Raw genomic sequence first — 23,275 nt, forward strand, 5'->3', positions numbered from 1 at the left:
GTAACTAATGATTAATTCTATTATCGATCAATCTGTTTATTATTTTCACAAGTTATTGATTCATAGTATTGTTGATCAAATTTTTAAAACTTCTGAAAAATCTTCATCAACCAAAGAGGTTTCTCTTCCCCACCCAAGAGTCCAAAACTCAGAGACCCTTCCTCTAGTATCATAAATGACAAAGACAAACAGCCAGTATTTACATTGAAGAAGCTGAAACCAGACTCAAACAATGAATTGATGATCAAAAATAGTTGCAAGAAGATTTTTTTTTTATCAACTAATGGATCGACTAATCATTACAGCTCTAGATTAGAAACAGAAGAATCAGCTGTCCAAACGTGACAAAGTCTCCTTACCCAAACCTTTTTAAACTCACTACTTAACACATTGTATCTCAATATCGATTTAACTGATTCAACAAACAAAGTGTGAAAGCAACAGTCAACAATTCACTCTCTGGAGTCTCCACTGGTTGTCCGGCAACCTCTTGGTGATGTTAAGACTGCAAACGAGATGTAACATATTGTTAAGTGAGCTTTCAAACTGCGGGGTTGGCTAACTGATTACCCCCATTTCCAGACTTTTTGCTAAGCTAAGCTAACAAGCTGCTGGCTCCCACACTTAACATACAGACAATTTCTCAACCAGTTCTCGGCATGAATTGGGATAAACGTGTTTCCCAAATTGTCTGAAAATATTAAGGCTGTGGTTATTCAGAGAGTGTGATGGCAGCCTTTGCAGTTTCAATATGACATTATCCATGTGAACAAATCCAGGTAGAAATGGTTTTAAATTCTAGGGTGGAAGAATTTGGCTGGCTTGCACAATCCTGACCCTAAACCTATCTAATGACCACATCAGGCGCCAACCTCACCAACCTGTGAGCAAGTTCCTGCCGTCGTGAACCAACATCTTCAGGTTATAAGTACTTTTTTTCAACGTAGTTTAACAACAACGACAACAACAACTCCATACATGCATCTTCCCCAAAAACCTATAAGACAGACATGGATTGAAGTAAGAGCGGACGAAGCAGTGCGTTGCTGCTGTGCGCAGCTTCAGACTGACGAGCAGAAATTGATCCTCCGATAAAAGCTAGGTTTCCTCGGGGAGACCGGCTTCCTGCCTAATGGCTGTTAGGCAACAAGAAATGGACCAGGAAGAGATGGCCTGCAGAGCACTTAGACACTTAGACATCATACACGTCTATAGAAAATAAATGTGTGTTTACGCTCGCAGAGAAGGGAAGAAGCACACACACACACGCACACACACACACATACAGTATATATAGACAGATGAAGATAGAGGGTGAAGAGTTGATGGTGAGTGGTGACAGAGATGGAAAACTTTTTTTTACGAGTGGCTGATGCTGTGGCTTCCTATCGTGTGGGCAGAAGTTGTAATGGAGGAAGGAGAAGTTAAAACACAGATGGTTGGATGTGACTGAATTAAGCTCAGAGGGCAAAGTACCACACACACACACACACACGTACACCACACACACACACACGTACACCACACACTTGCACTCTGTGTGTGTTCGCAAACGAATTCTGTGTGATTGATCGCTCTGAACTCATTTCCTGATGGAATATGGTAATAAAAGCAGTGAGTGGAATATTTCTCTTGAGTGTGTATGAGACATTTTAGGAGGAAACTGTGTGTGTGATGTCAATCTGTGGGTGTTTGTGTTTTGCTCACAGGGAGGGGAGCACTGCTACTACCAGGGGACGGTCAGAGACATTCCTCACTCTTTTGTGGCTCTCTCCACCTGCCATGGATTACAGTAAGTACAAATATTATGTGTTTATGTGACTTTTTCTCCGCAGCCAACATTGCTGCTCGTGTTTGTCCAAGTCCTGGGCTTCGCTCCCGTTCATCCATTAAGTCAGTGTAATTAGTTTTTAGCCAGCCCTTCTCTGTCTCTCTGCATCTTTCGTCACGCTGGTTATCATTCATTCGGACAGGAGCTGCTCAGACGCCTTCTCTTTGTTTTTTTTTTCCCTCGCGTCGGTATTTTTAGAGTTTGTGCTCCAACGCAGTGCTCTGTCAGAGAGATGGGTCGGACATTAGGCCTGCTGGGAGGAATGCATGTACACTGTAGATGCTTGTTAGGGTATTTGTGTGTATGCTTTAGGTGTGAAGCGTGCGAGCAGCCTTCCTGCAGGGCAAATATGTATCGTGCTTGCATAAAACAGCACCTGTGAATAATTAGGTGTAACACATGCGCATGTATTACAGTTTTTCACAGGTGCTTACACACATTTCCTGAGACGAAAAACCCACAGTGCTTTACCCCAGACTCTTAACAGACGGCACTGTATATTTTGTGCTTGCCATTTTTTTTTTTTTAAACATTAATTAATTAGGGGTCTTTGGTAAGTAATTGCAAAAAAGTAAAGAAAGCAGAATTTATAGCACTAAAATCTGTAAACAAGTAAGAAAAAACTACTAGAAGAAGCTCCTTGTCAGCCTGATCCATGGCTCATTCATTAACAGGAATCCGTATATTCATGATGTGACTCATCATGCTTGTTAGTGTTTGGACCTCTGAGGACTGCATTTAATTAATGTTAAGTTGTAATGACTGGACATATTTATACTGGGTAACAGGGATTTCTCTACGGAAACAGAGAGATACAGCTAATAGCTTTAGTTTTGCTTGCAAGTAAAAGAGACAGTTTCACCAAAAATTCATACTTTTCCTCTTACTTGCTGTGCTAATTATCCAGTGATGGAGTGTAACTCAACTAGTACATTTTCTCAAGTGCCGGACTTAAGTACAATTTTTAGATACTTTTCTTTACTACATTTATTTGAAAACTTAAGTTCGGTGAAGCTTCTTGTCCGTGATGCACTTCCCTCTGTGTGGTGGTGTCTGCTGGGTGTAGTTTGGTTAAAAGAAAATAGTTCCTAAAGATTCTTGCACCAGGGTCTGTGGATTATATCGACTTACCGAGTCATGATGTCTGGAAAGAGACATTGCTGTTGAGCTTTTCAAATGTTTATTTTGGTGCTCTGAACACCACAAGAGTGCCATCTTGTTCTAGTATGTTTGAGAAAAGGCAGACATCTCTACATCAACAAAAACATCATGAAGACTGTTGCTGAAACCGTAGCGAGTGTATACAATCATTCACACCTGCACATTCTTGACAGCATATACGAGAACATCCAATTATTATTAATTTTTTTTTTTTATAGTTGTTCCTGAGAGCGTTGTTATTCCTTCTCGATCCATTACACCTTATTAAGGCTCGATTCAATCCAATATATATCTTCCCTCAATATAACGTTGGGCTAAACAAACCAAATAATCAGTGCAGGAAGTAAATTCAGCTAATTAAGGCAACCAGATTGATACTTGCTGAATAAGCTGAACTGAGCTCCGGCTTTTAATAACGTTTGCATATTTCATATGATTGTGGCAACATGTTTGTCAGCAGAGCAAATTAAATAGCAGCGCTTACAAAATAATATAAAGTAGGGCATGAATTAATCGAACCCGAATGAGGTAAATGTGTTGCACACATGCAGACCAGTCACATTTATAAGACAGAGTAGGATATAATGTGACTGAGTAGATTCAAAGTGTTTCCTGCAGACTTCCTGTTATTTGGCTAAAGGGTAATGTGTTACTGCCACTCAGTTCAAATGTGACTATGTGTTTGTATTTACTTGATTGAGGCCTCAGGTTTTCTGGGCTTTAAATTATGATTGTCTTACTGGAAAGACATACGCATGTTGACATTATATAGGAGACAGAGACACACCAATCATATGCCCCTGCATGTGTGTGTGTGTGAGTGCATGCGTGCGTGTGGGTGAAAGAGGAAGGGAGTTTAGGGAGTGCATAGTGGTGTCGAGGGGTTAGACATTAGAGGGAGAGTATTTCCCTTATGCTGAGTCAGATATTTACCATAATATACATCCTGCTCCCTCCTCTTTATACACACACACACACACACACACACACACACACACACACACACACACACACACACACACAAAGAAACTTTACCCCGCAATGCAATAGGGTTTTAACTGTATACAGAGGGATAATGCCCTCAGCTTAATCCATCATGTCGCCATTTACCATCACATGAGCTGTAAACAGCGAGGCGTTGACTCAGGTTTCCTGTTTCAGCCAATCCTCATACTAATTAAGAAATTTTCAACCTGGGCATTTCACCACCTCATTTCTTAAAAGGACATAACTTCAGATTTTAAGCTTTTTAATTGAACCATAATGGACTTGATGGTGTTGCTTTAAAGCCCTTCACATCTTAAGTGAATAAGATAATTCGGATAAAAGAAAATATTAAAAATGCAGTAATCGTTTATTTGGCCACTTGAGGTCATCACCTTTGTTGAGTATTCATACAACCATAAGTAACTGAGAAACCACTGATTGTATCAGATGATAACTCTCTGTAGATTCATATCTATTCATTGATATATTGTCGAAGATATTGATTATACCTTCTTTACAGCAACCTATGTAATTTTTGCCCCTTTAAAATAATAGCTTTGAAATCATTTTGATGGTTCAGTTTCTTGCAACAGGGTGAATGGTGTCTCTGTCTCATCTATCACTTGTTTCTGCACTATGTAACTTCAGTAGAGGGTAGGATCACAGGGTTACATACATGTTTATTACAACATACACATTTTCAACACATAAGAATTGAGTGTTGTTTGATTTGTGTGTCCATGCAATGCAGAGAAAATTAAAAGTAGACACACGTGCAGAACAAAACGGCTCACATGTGTTTTCTCTCTTTTTTTCCGTGTGTGTAATCTGCTGTAAGTGCAATGTTGGACGAGGATGACGAGTGTGTTGAAGGTGAATTCTGTGTGTTGAAGGCAATAAAGAGACAGTTGGAGGTGAAATACAGATTGTGAGTTTGACCCGACCAATCTCCTAAAAGCTTCGGATAGACTTAATTAACGGATCATGTCCGTTTTTTTTTTTTGTGCACATGCGCACAGTCAGGCGGGCAAAGACAAGGAGACCTTCATCTGGCCGCTAAATGAGAAATTGATCTCTGACTTTTTAAAATGATTACTTGGTCGAAATGACGTGCGTGACATTGCCTCTTTCTCTGGTACCTTCATGTGCTGAATGTATTTCTAAGTGCATGTGATGTCTTTACGTCTTTCAATAAATGTTAGAGGATTATCAGGATTTTCTGCTCAAGCACACTCTTTTCAGAGATGCTTTAGTCACTGCAGGTTATGGTCAACTCTTAGTCATTGTTCCACAGATAAACCTTGCAGTAGGTGACCTTTAAGTTTTTGCTGTGTGGGGGGGGGGGGAAATCTCTCGCACGATTGGATGACCTTTTGTTTCACATTATCCTCCACCCCTCCTAAGCCGCACATATGCCAAATACAGCAGTCAGGCCAGTGGAGGAGTCTGTCCAAAACTGCACCTTGTAGGAGTGCATTACAGTTATTATTCTGACAAATGCTCCAATAATACCATAACCCCCCTGTGGGCAAGCACAGAAATGGCTTATCTATCACACTGATCGCTGAGGAGGAGTTGAATTCAGATGCATTATTCCTTTTAGTAATGAATAAAACAACAGAAACTGGTTCTGATCTGTGCTCTTCTCTCTCCCCCCTCTCCCCTCCTCTGTCTCGTTTTTCAGTGGGATGTTTTTTGATGGCAATCACACCTACATGATTGAACCTGGAGGACAGGGCAGCAGAGATGTAAGTACTCTAATCTACATGAAAATGTATGTACAGGCGCTGGTGTGAGCTTCTCACAGAGGGGTTTATTAACTAATTGATTTAATTATTTCTCTTCGCCTGGCTGCCTCTCATGTCATGTTGAATTGAACCCTGATCAGTTATATCGGTGGTTCCCAACCTTTTTCCCACACAGCTGCCCACTGCCCGACATCTTCCATATGTGTTCTTGATGTTAAACTGGATGTTATTTACACTATTATACTGTGAGTCAATTACAGTTGGTGGACAGGAGCTTCACTGGCAACTAGTTTGAATATCGTGATCGGAACGTGATAATAAACTTTATTAATGTAGCACAACAAGGTCACAAAATCCTTCACCAAAAGGAAAAGAAAGCAAAACGAACAACAGCTAAAACAACACTAATGAAAAGCAACACACGCTAAGAATACAACAAAAGGATAATAAAACATTGTGGGATAAAATAAAATGAGTAAGAGTAAAAAGATAAAACCCAGCAACCTATTTAAGAGTTCATGAATGTCATTCTATAAAAGAAGGGTTGAAGAGATGTTTTTATCACGAATCAAACAAAAAGGCCAAACATTTGCCAGGATTTGATGCTTTTCCTTGAAACATTGGTTATTAAACCTAAAGGAGACCTAATATCTTTTAGCGTTTTATCCTTTCCGTCAGTTTTTGATATACTGTTTGTTCTTGTGCATGTAAAAATTCTTGAAAGTTAGAAGAGTGAAAGTCCACAGAAGACGCTGCTCCTGATACACGTCAGCAGCAGTATATATTATAATGATATACACAAAACAAGACATATGAGGAAGTCAGCTCGGGCTTTGGGAAAGAGATTTACATGTTTCAACATTGTTAGGATCGAGCAACTAACCGATTAATTAGGAAAATAATTGACAGATTAATCAAGAATGAAAATAATTGTGAGTTGTTGCCAATTTTGCGTGTTTGTTTGTCTTCCAAACCAATTTTTTTTTTATAAAATCCTGAGCACTACTTTACTTACAATCTATAGATGCACCTCCTGGCAGCTGCAGACATACGCCCCCTCTGGCAGGAAATCATTGCCCTACAGAACAGGGTGTGCAGCAGATAATGAGTGAGAATGAGTTTTCTGGTGTTCAGGATTCACACAGGGGTCAGTTATTGTCCTGAGAGGTGGTTGAGACAAAAACCGAATCAGTTACGGATCACATACCAGTCGCTGCCACCCTGAGTACGGCTCATGGGTCTCAGGACAGGGAGATTTGCAGGATTACAAAGCCTGCAGACAGCAGAAAAGCCTACAGCCAATTAGATAATAACAATTACAGGCATTATAGTCAGAACAAAAGGACAGATCTGAGATTGTCTAAAGACGCCTTGAGCATGAGAGTGAAAGAACAAGCAGCTAAAACTGTGTGTGTGTGTGTGTGTGTCCTTTCTGCTCTAATTAAAACGTCCACAAGAAGTGTGTGTCTGGTGTTAATCAGTGAGGGACGAAAAGGAGACGTGATAAGAGAGGTCAGGGATTTGTGTCTGTGTTTGTGTCCATATGTGTGTGTGTGTGTGTGTGTGTGTGTGTGTGTGTGTGTGTGTGTGTGTGTGTTCTTGTGTGAAAGTGTGTATGTGCACCTGGCACACAGAGCGACTTGAGATTCTTCCCGGTATGACAGCTTTAGTACCAATGGTGTTGAAGAAGAGGAAATAAGGAGGATGGACATTAAGATCGGACTGAAAAGAGGAGTGTGGGCTGAGGATTAAGTGGTTAGGAGGAGGCGGATACACAGACGGAGATGGAGCAACAAAATAGCAAAAAAACGGAAAATTGTTTTGTATTGAAAAGTAATAAGATAGCTTGTTATTGTATCTTTTGCAGGGAAACTTTGAAACGAGAGAGACTAATTGGTTTAAAATGTAAGTTGCCATACAATTATGAAAGAGGAGAGGAAATCCAAAGTTAATGAAAGCAAAAGAGCATTCTGAATTATTGATAAAAGAGCAAAAATGAGAAACAACGATGCTTCAAGCCCTCTAGGTTTATTGCACTGTTGTCAAAGCTCTCTCCTCCCTTCAACATCTTCTTTACTCCCTCCTTTTCTGGCATCTTCCTCGTCTCCCCTCTGCCTCCATCATTCCTCTCCATGTTTTCTGGAGGGACTGAATTATTCAAGCAATGAGAGACACGGAGACAGAGACAGAGAGAGAGAGATCTTAACTCTGAATATTGCTGCAGCGCACGTCTTCAGAGATACAGTATCTGACTCGGTAGCCCTTTTTTAGATCATTCACACAGACACAGTGACGTAAAATGCACATAAAAATTCGAAGAGGCTCTCTTCTAGTTTAGTTTTTATTCGAGTGGAAGGAAGAGCCCAAACACTGGTGATAAATCTGATGAACTGACAAAACCTCTAGATATTGCCTGTTTTATTCCGAACATTGTTCTCCCTTCTCAAAACATGGTGCCTACATTACCCAAAATGCAACTTAGGGTTAGGGTTTGCTCCACCTTGATCAGCTAATGCCAAAATACCTATTGATGCTCAATGATAATAGTCTTAAAGTATATAAGACTATATATGTATTCACATTATGTTGCCTAATGAGTACTTTTACTTTGACACATTTTGCTGATAATGATGTTACCTTAACATGAACTGGCAAATGTCAAGTATTTTGACTTTATGTATCATTATGAAATAAATGTTATTACATAATATGATGACTATAGAATAAGGTCACCGCCTGTGTTTACTATAAACCTCGCCTTTACTGTGCAGTGTTGTCTGCCACCAGACACGAAATCTTCTGGGAAAATGAAGGCTGACTGGGGATCCAGTCCGACTGGCAGCCTGACACCATTTCTGTCTGCTTTCACGTCTTAATTATAGCCAAAATGAATAAATAAACTCATGTGTTGTCCCGTTTTGTTATCTGTGACTCTGAAAACTGGAAAACTGAAACGATCCAGCTGTCTCTGTGACAGCAGCGCCAACAAAGCCATCACTTGGTGTCTGTTTCTACGTTAAGTAACATCTTGAATGCAGGAATTTAACTCAGCGGCTAAAGGAACTTAATTCTTATTTGTCACTACACATTGGACACATTGGCTGTCCCCTTACATTGTGAATACTATATTTTTTAGATTAGATTTTTATTTCCACTTAAACAGATACAGGTCAGTGCAGGAATATTTGTGTGTCTCTCTGAGTCAGCTTATAATAAAATGTGATAAATACACACCAACGTGTAGAAACATATACACTTAATGAATAAAGTACAGTACAGTACGTGTACCCTATGAATTATATACATTTACCATAATGATAATAATAAAATACTAAAATATTACACTGAATAGAACTAATATATATCACACAAGTGACTCTGTATGACAAAGATATTGTGTACTTTGCAGATCGTAACTGGGCTTAAATATCTTATTTTTGCCTAATATTTGGCACGTAGCCTCTTTGGCAGTGTTGCTTTTGGCTTGTCAGGTGGGGGAATCCTGTCTGCATAACAATGCCTTGTACGGCGCTGCCCCCGAGCCGCCGGTGGCTGTCAGTCTGTCAGCACTGAGCTGTGGATGTGTGCTTCCCGTGGGCGGTGGTCCTCACTGACTGTCTCGTCCCCTCTGCATCTCTGGGCTCCTCCCGGTGTATCTCTTTCTCCATTTCACTCTCAGTCTGTGTGTCTATTTGAGAGTCGTCTTGGTCTGCAGGTCGTCACGCCGACACTCAGCTGCCAGCTGCTGTAAAAACCTGATTGGTCTTCATGTATTCTTAACAAACACATACAGAGAATAATGTGTGTTTGACTTGATTTTAAAGGTTGTATGCTGAGTCGTGTTCTTGTTACAGCCTGAAACAGCTGCATACATAACACTCATCGGTTAGAACGGTATTTAATGTAGAGTCTTCGTGTCCTCTGTTGAGCCAATATTTGTAGCTGTTATGATCTAGTTCAAAGTGATGGAAAAAGACACGGGGGGACAGGGTGTGTGCTGAGATCGAGAGTCGGCAGGACTCCTGTCGACCATATGGTAAAGCCCATCTGCCCTTCCTCCGCCAAGGCAGAAAAAGTTATGCAGGACATTAGCTAAGTGTGTCCTGAACAAGCTGCTCTTGTCACCTTCTGTGGCTGAACTGGTCTCAAAATGTCTCATCGCGTTATGTAAAAAGGCGTGTGAACAAGCAGACTACAGTTGTGAGCGACACAGAGTGCCAAAATTAAAGTTCACAAGCTAAGAACGTGATGTACTCGGGTGTTACGTGGCTGATAAATCTTGCACTTCTTCAGTAAGTGTCTGTGTGAGCGTGTGCGTGCAGACGACTCGGAGTGAGGATGCGAGATGCTGGCTTGCATATGCAGAAAACACCATATGTAAGGCCCTCTTGTTGTTTTGGACACCTTTCCAACCTCACCTGCACCTCAGGGCCTCTGCGGCTCCGTCCTGACAGCTCTTTCTGTTCGCTTTCAGGGAGGAACGAGACAACATGTTGTGTTTTTTTGATGGTGCAGTGACCATGAGTTCGGCTCTGCAGCAGCTATGAAGGCCAAAGAACAAAGACAGAGCAGTTTTTTTTCCTGCTTTGCATTTTTTTCTCATTGTTACATATTTTATATGTGATGAAGTGATCACTTCATCGATTAGTGGATTGACAGAACCATAATCACAATCTTTGATTAATTGCTTAAATCATTTATCAAGCAGCAAGACAATGTGTCCCTACTTGATAAGAATTCTGAGCAGGATTTCAGCATTTTAGTTATAGTGTATTGGCCCTTTTTTTAAAATAAAACAAGTAAAGCTAGATAGTCAATAAAAGAAAATACATGTGCAGGCGAGACAGAAACCCATTATGGGCTTATCTAAGAAAAAAAGAAAAAAGAAAAACAAAACATACAAACGTAGTTGAGGACACCTGCACTAGGTTAAATATTAAGGGGTCACCAGTCATCCTCTGAGGACCATAAATGTCCGTCTCCTTCAGACAGTTGTTGAGATATTTCAATCCGGACCAAAGTGGTGGTTCAGACCTATTTTGCCATTCATGTGGCTAAAAATGACTTTCCTCTGATGCCAGCTTCCCAAATGTGAGGATTTGCAGTTTTTCCGCTGTTTCAAAATGATTTCAAACTGAATATTTATCGGAGACTCATAGCATCTGTGTTAAATATTCCCGTTCGATCCTAACTGGTTTGTGTTGTAACGGCTGCGGTTGTCACATTCCATGTGGCGACCTGCAGTTATAGGCTGAGGAGAGGAGGTTGAGAGGGTAACTGAGGAAGAGGGGGTGGGGAGTTGAGGGAGTGATGGAGAGGGTGTGATGATGGGGGTGGTGGCAGGTTGCAGGGTGGGGGTGTTTGCATAAGGTGCCAAGAGGAGGATTTCTTAAACCAGAATGAACTGGGAGTGCAGCTCAGTGATGGGATTAAGAAGACGCGGGTCTCCCTGTGGCCTGAAGCCAACCTCATATTGCTAAACCTGGACCAGTTCATTCACACATGCATAGAGAGAGAGAGAGAGAGAGAGAGAGTGAGAGGGTGAGACGCGTGTTACCCCTCCCTGCTTTATATTCATAAGCCAGCAGTCTGTGTCTGAGGTACCATCACCCTTGGCAACCCAGGCTCCGCCCCCCATCTCTTTGTAGCACAACATATGAAAGCCATCTGTGTTTAGACCCCCAGATCTCCATCCATACACACTCCCTGCCGAGTCTATATGCTGGTGGCGATGATCCGGGGAACAAAGAAGACGCTGGTCAAGAAAAAGCTTTACTTCAACAGTTAATTCAGGAGCAAAGGAGCCGCTCCGATAATGATGGATGGTGCATGTGCTACACACAATACAAAAACAGACACATGTCAGACACTTCCATTAAAGTCTTATTAATCATCAGCTGATAAACTCCCAGTCAACATGAAAGTGTCACATCAAAGACGGAGTTGGCTCCAATTATGACTGCTGCTATTAAGGCTGGTGGCTGTTAATTCAGATGCTAGGTCCACGAGGACTACATCAAAGATAAGACAAAACACTGGAGCGCTAAAAGACTCATTTTAATAGAGTGCTCACTGTTCTTAATTGGGTCTGGGATCTCTCCAGAGCCTACGAGGTGATAACTTCAATATCGACGCACAGAGCAGATCACGGTACGGGACAAAAGTTTTATATTCTCAGAAATGTTTTTAAGTGCAAAGCAGAAGAGTTTTGTTTTGGTCACATATTAGAACACAGTGTGTTAATGATCAGTCGAGCAATCGTAGCAATTTTGACAACCGATTAATCATTTAGGTAATATACAAACTCCACTATATGTTTCTAGCTCCTCTAATATAATTTTTAAGGCTAATTTGTCTTAAAATATTTGGGTTTTAGAGTGTCAGTCGGACAAAACAAACTGTTTGAAGACCATCTTAGACTCTCTTTGTTATTGATTATTTTTAATGTACATGCCGACCCAAGACAGCAGTTTTTATACCAGGTAGATTATCCTAAACATTAATTTTATTCTGTAAAGTAATCCTCATAAAAGGAGTACAGTAAAATTACCTTGAATTGTGAGAGCCAATTTGAACATTTTCTAGTACTTTGTTGGTAACATTTTGGATTAATTATTTATCCTATAGAGGACTATAATGAACCTAAAAATTAGCTGACTGCATTTCATTTTCACTGAAAAATATAAATGGGTAATGATGATGTGATTTTTTTTCCAGGGCCTGTACCAAACAAGCAGGCTCCCTAACTCCCTAACCTATTGCAGTAACTACTAGCCGCTGTTAGGGAACATATTTACTGCAAACACCTTTAGGTCCATTTATCACGTACAGATTGAACAGGTCTACAGCCTGACTGCTTCGCTCGCGGGTCAAAGCTGACACCTGCACAAATAAAACTCCTATCATAAACCTACACAAGAATGTGATTTATATATAAAGTGTGAATGAAGCTACCAACTGATGCAGTTGTGCAGTATTATGAAAACTGTTCTTTGGAATTGTTCTGTATAACAGTAAGCTGCAGGGAGCAGCAGATGAACACTAGTAAAAACACAAAACAACCTTTATGAGTGTAACTTTTAGTCGGAAGTCACCTAAAGGCACAGTCCCTGATGCAAATATAAAACAAACCAGGACAAGCTAGGTGTGGCCTCAGTATCACTGGTACAGACTGTCAATGACGTATGAACAACTTTTATATCCCTCACTGAAACAAGCCATCATGAGGGAATAGAAAGGGAGCTGTAACATCTTTATGACCTCACAGGTCACCGATTTTATCCAACAATTTATCAATTAAACTGTTACAAACTCTGTTTGTATTTCTGTTTGACAGATGTGATGTTGTTTTATATTTTTGCTGCAGTTACACATTATTAAGTAATTTCAAGCTTTTAGTAAATTGTTTCTATTGTTACACCAAGACATCGAAAGGCAAACAGATGCATTGTGATGTATGTTTTAATAAAAATAAAAAATAATGCCAGTGTAGGAAAAAAAAAACATCTCATTGACCTCAACATTGTAGAATAACGATAATAATGATTTACACATTAGATATGTGAAAACATATTGATCAGTGCTCATTATGCAAAACATAAAAAAGATTTAAGCTGTCATTTACATTTGGCTTAATCACAAGTATTACCACTGAACAACCTTACAAAATTACCTTTCTAACGAAGTTGGCAAAAGTTGAATTATCTGCATTCTCATTCCTGAATTTTCTTTTAGTGTTTTTAACATTAGCAAATTTCTTAGTTCCAACTTTTTTTTGACAAAAACACTTATTAAAAGCACATGTTGCAATAAAGGATTAAGTAATATGTTAGAAAATACTCAAGGCTAATAAAGTCAGTGAACAAAGGCAATGTAAACTGGCACAGTATTCACAGAATTAGTGCATTAAAAACATTAACAGCTGCTCTTCATGGGGCACTGCGACATTAAAACAATACAATAATAACTTGTGTTACACATACAGGTTAGTGATTCATTCAGAACAACAGCATTTTTAAGTTGGTGACAACCAGTGTTAAGTTCAGTAGTGATAACAGAAGGCCTGCGTACTTTACGCTTTACACAAGCAAAAGTGACTTAAGGATAAATGTAATGTGTCCAATGTAAACAAATGAAACAGAAATAAACTGATTTAGCTGACTAGCTGTCAGAAAAGGCTTCTTTAATCCAAAGTTAAAGTGGATATTTACATTGAACCACATCCCAAATGCTGGTAACTATTCTCGTCTCTGTCAGGTTGGTCCGTTGGCCACTTAAGAAAGTTAGGAGCTACTGTTTGATGGTCCTACTCTGCTGGTAAAAAAGTGAAAAAAGCTAGTCTGTTGAGGTGTCCTTCAGTAGTTTGGCTGTATTATCTTCCCTTTCAACAACTGAATACAGTGTTTTTGCATCAATGCTTTAGTGATCTTTGTTTAGGAGAAAATCTCATCCTTCATATAGTATTTCCAGGCTCTCGGCTTCTATAATCTGCAATTTACAGACCTGGACTGACTGACTGAATTCTCGAACCTATCACTCTATGGGCTGTAAATAGCTCTCATATTATTAACTTTCATCTATAATACTCTATTAGTGTTGTGGTGCCTTCATTATGCTGAGGATATCAGCTTCTCTTCTCCTACTGTCCCTGTGTCAGCACAGGAATGTCGATCTCTATGGCAGACATTCGTGAGCGGCTGGAGTAGCGGTGGCCTGCATAGGTAGATGTGTAGCCCTGAGAGGGAGCGTAGCTCTGTGAGGGAGCGTAACTTTGTGAGGGGGCATAGCTGTAGGCCTGGGTCCCTCCCACCTCTGAACCGTACCCGTCTGGAGCAGACATCTGAGACATGTATACCTGTGGTGGTGCAGGGGCGACCACACTTTGTGCATAGCCCTGGACAGGCAAATACGGCTGGGTGTCGATCACTGTGGGGGGATAGGTCTGTGGTGGGAAGGGCTGAGGACCATAAACTGGGGAAGGAGGATATCCGTTGGCGGTGAGAGGCTGGGCAGATAGAGAGGTAGGCATGGAGGGCAGAGGCAACCAGAAGGGTGAAGGCAGCTTTTTACACATACAGTACCACATTAACATCAGCAGGGAAGCGAGCATCAGTCCTCCAGAGCAGCCGATAGAAACATACACAGCAAAGCCGTCAGAGAAGATGTTGTCGTATCTGGTGTTCAGTTCCTTGGTGCGAAAGAGGAACCACACAGAGGGCATGATGGCGATGGCTCCGCCGAGGAACAAAAACATTGCTGCCACCAGATGACAGCCTGCGCTGTTTACCAGGAATTTGAGGGTCTTAATGTCCGGCTCAGGCTTGTCTGAGCAGCAGCAGGTCTTACACATCCCTGCCATGCACAGCAGCAAGGCCAGAGAGCCGAGCAGCAGGCCTATAGGCAGGCAGAACTGCAGGAGCCGCAGATCCAGCTGGTCCACCTTAGAGTACCACTAAAAACACAAGAAGACAGGATTTCTGTGAGAACAGTTTAGGATATTGAATAAAAAATCAAAAGGAAGAGAGAGCATATATCTCAAAGTGATACCTCTGAATCATAGTAGTAACATCCTGAATAGCCATCCTGCTTCACACATTTAGCCCACAGCCCATCATACACGCTGATATTCTTGGCATTGCGATTGAAGGTGACGAGTCTCGTTACACGCCACTGTGGGATTAACGCTGCCACAGCAATCCCTCCCACAGACACAATTGCAATGATGAAGGCAAAAGCGTTTGTAGCGTGGATGTCCCGGCACGACATGGTGGGTGCTGACAGGAACTAAGGCCACAAGGAGAGCTCCTGTTTTAACAGATGGAGAGAGGAAGTCAGACAGAAAGAAGTGACTGGTGGAAGTGCAGTGGAAAGCAATGGGGCCGTATTTTAAATATAATTTCTGTTCACGTAACTCCTGATTATAAGAAAACAGGCATGGTTATACAAGTTCCTCCAAATGGCCCCATTGCTATTGAAGTACGCTAACTGTGCCACAGACTGACCTAGCTATGGGCAACCCCCCTGTATTTATATTCACCACAGCGTAGTTGACCCAATATCTGCTGTCCCCGAGAAACAATGCTCTCATTTCATTAGCAAACAAAGTGAGAATGACTCCAGGGCTGAGCTTGCACGGCATGAGTGTCTATACTGCAGTGCATTACATAGTCTGTACAGCTAAACAATGAGCAATTGAATTACAGTAGTATGCTTGGGGGATCTTAACGTGACAGCGTGCAGCAGAGGCTGATTGTGGTTGTAAGTGAAGTTTACTTTGGGAAGTTCCTATAAACTATTTTCTCATCACATTTAGCTATTTGCAATTTGTTGTATTTAGACGTGAGCCAACAAAGTAACATGTGAAACAAAATGTAGTCCCTCAGCTTTGAACAAATTCAAAGAGACAAGCTCAGAACAGCCCTGTTATAGCTCTTCACTGGTCATCAGACAGATCTGAAGTTGATTTAAGATTTAATGCTTGTGTGTAGAGCATCCTTTCATTAAGCTGGCTTAATGAGAGGATGCTGCATCAGAGCCAAAGTAGCACAATTTTTAATTATTTTATTTTATCAGCAATTCGACAGAAAACATTTCTGGGCTAGATTTCAGCCCCAAAATTGGTCTAATTGTATCCATTGTATCCCATACTAGCTAAAGTGAAGCCTCACAAATATAAATAACAATAATAATAATAATAAAAAAATTATAACATTTGAAATATATCCTAGTTCTAATTTAAAGGTGAACAGGCTTATGCAATAAGGGCCCCCCAGGTCTGTCATTTGTCCAGTGACAAACACAGATAAGGCTTACCAGTTTCCGTTTAATTTATATTGTTTTTTCATCCCGATTTACAAATGTACATACAGTCATCATGATAATAAGTGACCGAAGACATCAGCAGAGGTTAATGATGACTGCATCAACATAGTAATACTGGCAGACAATACGCTGACTGAGATGGCAATATGCACTTATTATATTTAGCAGTTTTACATAATAACCGAGTAATAACAGGTATTTAGGAAGCTGTCATATCCAACAGCTTTCCAGATGACGTTAGCCTGCCAGGTTAATTAGCTAGCTTACATCGCTCTTTTAGCCCGTTGGTTTGTTAATTATAGCTGCATATCTTGTTAGCTGAATCGACACATTTCTTTCGCTGCTAGCTATCGTCAACATATGAAGATACAAACAAGAACTGTGAGGTTCGTGTGAGCTGACTAACCACTTATATTAGCCACAAAGCTAGCTAACTGATAGCTAAAAAAGTTAGCATGACAACAACCTGTTGCGCCCCGAATTCCTCAATGCGAAGCTCAAACACGATACATACATTAAACACAGACTACGGTACCTTATATAATCAGCAGTTAAATCAAGTTTAGATCGATGGGGGAGGCATTTCAGCCTGGTCTTTCTTGACACAGTCGGACCTTAAACACACCAGCGCCTTCTCGATGAAGTACAGTAGAGTGAGGCGAAAACAGGGTGTGTGAGGTATTTCCTCCCTCAGCGTTGTCTCACAGGTGGTTCGCGCATGCGTCGTCGATATCTTTGTTCATCAAAATAAGTGTTTTTCCCGAAATGATTCGTCAGACACACACACACACACACACACACACACAGCATTAAAACCATAGAGATGATAAGATTAGATTGCATATTATGAGTAGAATAATCATCAAAAATTGTTCAAGTGAATAAATAAAAAAAAGATATTGCCCAGAAATAGATTGATAATATGGAAATAGTCTCTATGGTGTAATCTGCAAATCATATAAATTGGTCTGCTACTGACATTAACATTTGTTATAACAGAAACCATATGTGGTTCTGTCCAATTATTTGTCTGATAATTCTCTTGGGTACTCGTTGCTCTCTTGTTGCTCTGAGTCTGACAGACTAAAACACAGAGGCCCCCCTGGGTAGGTCTGTGAGTACAATATTAGCAAAATTGACAGTCCGATAAGATTAACAAAGGCCTTCAGGTCATCAATATGGATTAGACAGAATCAAACAAGCTGCATGGACATGTAATATAATTTCCAGATGCTTTACCTCAGGTGAACTTGAACGCAGCTGCTCAACTCCCATCTGTACCTCAGACACTCGGCTGTAATCTGTGATTGATTTGCTCTTTTTTTGTCTTTCAGGGAGATGTCCACATTCACATTATCTATAGATCTGCAGGGCAAGATGGATTTAGTGATCTCTTTAATGGTAAGATCATGACCGAAGACATGAGGAGAAGTGGAATTAATTTAATCATGCATTCTTGTTCATTCTCAACAGTGTTTGACTGTTGGGTTAGTTGATGTACTGTGCATTATTATTGATATCAATGAATGTGTATATTCTCTAGGTGATCTTCCAGAGCCGCCTTTTCCCAGCCCTCCGTTTCCAGGGTCGAAAGTGGTTCACAGGAGAAAAAAAAGACAGGTATGACTCCTCCTCAGGCAAATTAGTTTGGGAATCATCATCATTAGCAGATGGATGCTGATGGACTGAGGTTGACTTCACTTTATGGTGTGCACATTTCTGTTAGTGTGAGTGCAAAATAAAAAGATGATTATGCTCTCAGTACTTTTTCTCCAAACTTATTCAGCTGCCTGTGTTTCTTATGTTAATTCACAAAGCTGAAGAGAGAGCCCTGTTTCCTTGCTTTCCTCCCACACAAAAGCTCTCCACCCCTCTCCCTTCTTCTATTCCTCTTCTTTGTCATGAAATATTTACCTTGAGAGTGGAGGCTGTTTCCAGCTTGTCTTTTCTCAGACACAGTCAGATGTCTGCAGCTGCCTGTCTCTCAGGGCTCAGAGCTGCTCTCATCTTTATTTGGAAATTGGCAAACAGACAAACCTGGTTTAGCTTTGCAAAGTTCATCCTTATTGATTTGTCGCGTCTTGTCTTTTCTTTTCTCTGTGACGCAAGGGACATGAGTTGATCTTTGTGTTTGCTGTGTCTGTATGTTCTGAAATTGTCCTTGATGTCAAAAAGTTGGTGTCTATCTGTTTTTATTTGAAGACTGTGTGTTGTTTCTTCTTAGGCTCCACATGCGTCACGAAGTGTGGCTGATGAGATCAAGTACATTGAGCTGATGGTGATCAATGACCATTTAATGGTAAGATTTTTACTACGCAGATATAGTGTGGATGCACAATTATTTTACAGTGTATGAGTTTAAAATATAAAAAGATTATCATCTGAATGTAAAGAAACTAGTATTGACATTGTTTCAGTTATTTTTTTGCATTGTGTTACAGGGATACCTACTGTTAGTTAGCATGCTAACCAGCTAGCCACTAGCCACATTCTACCTCAAGAAGTGATAGTCTGATAATAAACAACACCAACAGTAAGACGGTGTTAGAGCTGCCAGTTTGGTCAAAATAGGATAATATGAGCTTACAGTGGCACAGAGAAGAGAAAATTCAGCCCAGCTAAGACAAAGGCCAGCGTATCCCTCATAATTTTCTGTTATGTAAATTGATTTTTGGAAAGGTTTCCTCCTTGAATTTATGGACCTGTACATCCTGGGTGTTGTCGCTGTCTAGTGTCTTGAAAGCTTGTTCGGGCCGGGCGCCATTTGGCACAAGAAACTCAAACAGATCAATCTCTTATATTACACATATCTATATATAAACTATAAGGCTAGCATTATATAGTATTCTTCTGACCCCCATTAAAAGACCAAATCTAGGAATTAACAATGTGTTAGTCCATCTAAGTACTTTTCAAATCTCATTAAGCCTCAAGCATGTTCTTTAAGAATTGTCACAAATATGTAGTTTTACTTTTTATGAAGACTAAACAATTTCCAATGACACAGAGGAATAAGCTTCACCTGGCTTTGGCTTCACAGGCGATACTTGATAATAAGAACTTATATTTGTTTTGGGTCTTTTGATGGGATTTGTTGACAATAAAAACAAAGTATAGAAGAACACTTCTCATTTAAATTGCTGCGAGCTTGTGTCAGTACAGGATGGTGGGTGAGCTGAGAATCAACACTGTAAATGAAGAACTGTAAGCTCTTGTACTCTTGAGACGCTCCAAATACGACCTTTATTGTGCATAAAACACAAGTGCCTGACTAAAGTCCACTGGGACTGAAATGATTTTAAACACAATAAAGGCAATATTTGAAACGGGCTCCTTTATAGATTTGAAAGGCTTAAAATGAATTTGTTCCAGATTATAAATCCCTCTTTTATTTGTTTCCTCTCCATCCCTCTGTGTCCCTCTCTCTGTCTCTCTCCTCAGTACAAGAAGCATCGGCTTTCCGTTGGGCACACGAATAACTATGCTAAGTCAGTGGTCAATATGGCTGACATGGTAAGAATTGTATTGATCCTCTTCTTGGAAAGCTTGCCACAAGCACTCCCAGGTATTGGAGCTGAGTGCACATAGCACTGATTTCTCATTTAACCAGCCTACTCTCTACATTTCGAACCTCTCCGGGCCTCATAATATGCTGTGAGCAGCCACTAACCAGCCAGTCATGAGTTTTCAGGTTTCAGAGGACTGAAACAGCAGTGGCCCCCTGACAGTACTGAGGCCGATATTTCTATGTTTCATTATTCGCAGCCACATCTGTGTGCTGTGCAACGGAAATCTGACCTGGTACAGGGTCATGACTGTAAGCTGATAGGCCGCTGGAGCTGGAGAAAGGTCATGCTTTTTTGTCGTGTCCTTGAAGGGGATCGTATGAGGCAGACTCTATTTGGGACGTTCACATTGATTTCCATGTGTGAGCATCGTTGCCTTTTTTCCCAGCTTATGCCCTGCTGCACTCAGGATGTTTAAACAAAGAGCCACAATCATTAAAAAGAGCAACTTTATAAATTATACTCAGTAAAATGTGTCCTTGCTTGGAGAAAAAGGAGAGTTGTGGTCCTCTTCCCAAACCAGTCTCCACCCACTACGCAGGAAACATCTGTCTCCATGGATACAGACAGATGCCAAGCTCATTTAGCTGATAAGTGACAACACATTTTGTACTATAACTATATAACACTCCCAAAACAATTAGCATGCATTTTGAAGTTGATAGTGCATTACCTTTCAATTGAAAAACAAATATATTTAGTTGGTACAATAATAATGAATACATTCTGAGTCACACAGCTTAACATCCGAATATCCCAAAAAGTCATGCCTGAAATTCATTTTCAAAGAAAGTTGTTTGACAACACTCACTGTTGTTTTGAAGGCATTTCCAGAATTATGAAAGAGTTTTCAAACCATCTGAATGAACATTTTTTCTATTACCTGCACAATAAGAAAAAAGAAGAGTTTTAGGCAGGCAACCTAATACCACTGAATCCAGTAAGCCAAGCTGAACATACAGTTTATCCTCACTCTTTTTGTAAACTCAGAAATGTTTTTCAGAAAATCAGATGCTTTGCTCTGTGACTCAAATGCATGGAGGCACAAACCGGGCTAGGGCTAGGGCTTCATGTGCACAAACCGAGTTGGAGCGGGTTGGGTGGGGTTGCAGGAGCACTCCCACTCTGCTCTGCCAGCTTCGTTATGAGACTATTGGCATTTAGCTTAAAACAAAGAGGCTTTGCTCCCATCCTCTTCTCCGCTGTTTGTCTGGTAACCTGAGAGATTTCCATCTCATAAAAGCTAACATTATTATTTGCCATCCAGTTTGCTCTGTGTTTGTCCTTCACACTCTTGCCCTTGTTGCCTCCGTCTAGCCGCCTGTAATGTGCTGCTGACTGGTGGCAGGATCATATCGATCACACCCACTGTTTGACCACTGCTGTTGTGACAGAACAGCTGGAGATGTTAATGAGAAGGAAGCCTGTCAGTCAGTTTCAGTGTCAGGGGATTGTCATTTGATGTTTTTTTTTTTTATTGACACTCACACAAGGACTTTGCGACTTTCATGAGATAGTTACATTTACATTTACATTTAATTCTCCAGATTTTCAAGGAGCAGCTTAATACCCGGATTGTGCTGGTCGCCATGGAAACGTGGTCAGCCGACAACAAGTTCAATATCGACGACGACCCCATGGTGACCCTGAGGGAGTTCATGAAGTATCGAAAAGACTTCATCAAGGAGAAATGTGACTCTGTGCACCTCTTCTCGTAAGTCTGACTATTTTACAATGATTTTCTTTTGTTCTCAGTGCACCGGCCTCTTTTTTTTCATTAAACACAAACTTTTTATTCTGTTATCAGAGGGAATCGTTTTCACAGCAGCTGGGGAGGTGCTTCTTACATGGGAGGAGTTTGCTCCCTGACCAAAGGAGGAGGAGTCAATGAGGTGAGTGTTGAACCATAAATCAATGATCACAGATTTTACAAAACCTACACTGAGCAGCACCAGCCTGTGCAACTCCTGTTTGCTCTTAATACATAAGCATATTGGAATATTCAACATGTGCACACTGAGCATATATTAATGTTATATCCAGTAGTTTAACGATTTAGTTTTAATGCCTTTGCACAGTCCTCTGTAACACTATTTATGTTCTCTAAACTTGTCTGAAATGTTGTTTATTTTCTGTTATCTGTCTCTTCAACAGTACGGCAAAACAGATGAGATGGCCATAACGCTTGCTCAGTCTCTTGGACAGAATATTGGCATCTTCTCTGACAAGAAGAGGATCCTCAATGGTACAAAGTTAAAACCTTAGAGTTAAAATTAAGGTTCCTATTTGTGAGAAAAGTTGATTTTTGAGTCTCATTCACAACTCACAGCTCACAACCTCTAATGACTCCTTTATTTCTTGCTTTTTCTGACACACATTCAATTGTAAACTATCTTTTTGTGCGTATGAATAAAGTAAATGTTTTTCTTTTCCAGGCGAGTGCAAGTGTGATGATCGCTGGTCGGGCTGTATCATGGATGATGTTGGGTAAGTTACTTTTACTGTGTATTTCCTCATCACGTTATGAACCTAAAGCCACAACAGAGGCAGACAACAGTTTCAAAACAAACAAACATGGTTCATTTGAATAGATTAATGTTTTATGAATGTCATCAAAGTTTTCACAGCAACATCAGTTGGGTGCAGTGCTGCACTTTTTTAATGTTACCATCGAATGAGGATGGGTACTGTCACTGAAGAGAAAAGAAAACTGACCCAGTTAAAAGTTAATAATCAGATTAATTGCGGACAACTTTATTTATAATTTGAACTAGATAATATTGTGTGTCTCCAAGCCCTCTAAAGTTAATTACATGTTATTATTTATGTAAATTAAGTAACATTAGTGTTTGCTTGTAGAAGGTTTTTATTAATTCAAGTTATTTGGAAGGGACTGTGTGCAATATTAAAAATGTGATGTATTGCACCAGAGTCTTGCTTGGCAGGTCACTCATTAAAATCAAGATACAAAGTTACACATTGTAGCACATCACAAGCATGTACACACACAATGTCAGCAAGAACTGTGCTGTTAAAGAAATTATTAAGAGCTTTAAAATTCCATCAAGATGCATCTATGTGTCAGCGTATGTGCTGAGATCCTCTGGAGTGTTATTGTAGTGTGATAAGTCACCACTAGGTGTCAGCCTATGTTCATCTTC

General features: G+C 40.4%; 2 protein-coding genes across 2 annotated transcripts in view; one reads left to right on the forward strand and one right to left on the reverse strand.

Annotated features, from left to right (window-relative positions):
* adam22 (ADAM metallopeptidase domain 22) overlaps positions 1–23,275 on the forward strand; it is a 63,227-nt gene that overhangs the window by 25,098 nt on the left and 14,854 nt on the right. Inside the window, exons 5-14 of the mRNA XM_030393056.1 lie at positions 1,710–1,792; positions 5,664–5,727; positions 17,883–17,949; positions 18,092–18,168; positions 18,773–18,847; positions 19,990–20,061; positions 21,662–21,828; positions 21,922–22,006; positions 22,269–22,359; positions 22,550–22,601. Coding sequence (XP_030248916.1) covers positions 1,710–1,792; positions 5,664–5,727; positions 17,883–17,949; positions 18,092–18,168; positions 18,773–18,847; positions 19,990–20,061; positions 21,662–21,828; positions 21,922–22,006; positions 22,269–22,359; positions 22,550–22,601 — 833 coding nt within the window. The remainder of the gene's footprint in view (positions 1–1,709; positions 1,793–5,663; positions 5,728–17,882; positions 17,950–18,091; positions 18,169–18,772; positions 18,848–19,989; positions 20,062–21,661; positions 21,829–21,921; positions 22,007–22,268; positions 22,360–22,549; positions 22,602–23,275) is intronic.
* On the reverse strand, positions 13,171–17,272 carry cldn12 (claudin 12). The gene is made up of 3 exons (XM_030393069.1): positions 17,084–17,272; positions 15,274–15,531; positions 13,171–15,178 (listed from the first exon to the last, which is right to left on the reverse strand). Exons 2-3 carry the CDS (start codon positions 15,490–15,492, stop codon positions 14,366–14,368), a joined length of 1,032 nt encoding a protein of 343 aa, XP_030248929.1. The 5' UTR covers positions 15,493–15,531; positions 17,084–17,272; the 3' UTR covers positions 13,171–14,365.

The sequence above is a fragment of the Sparus aurata genome, chromosome 17 (assembly GCF_900880675.1).
Source record: "Sparus aurata chromosome 17, fSpaAur1.1, whole genome shotgun sequence".
Taxonomy (NCBI): Eukaryota; Metazoa; Chordata; class Actinopteri; order Spariformes; family Sparidae; genus Sparus; species Sparus aurata.

Bases quoted from the DNA above. Each gene is read 5' to 3' on its own strand.
- cldn12 (XM_030393069.1), bottom strand. From the start codon at position 15,492: ATGTCGTGCCGGGACATCCACGCTACAAACGCTTTTGCCTTCATCATT. The intron at 15,179-15,273 runs GTATCACTTTGA...TTGTGTTTTTAG, and splicing joins GTTACTACTATGATTCAGAG to TGGTACTCTAAGGTGGACCA.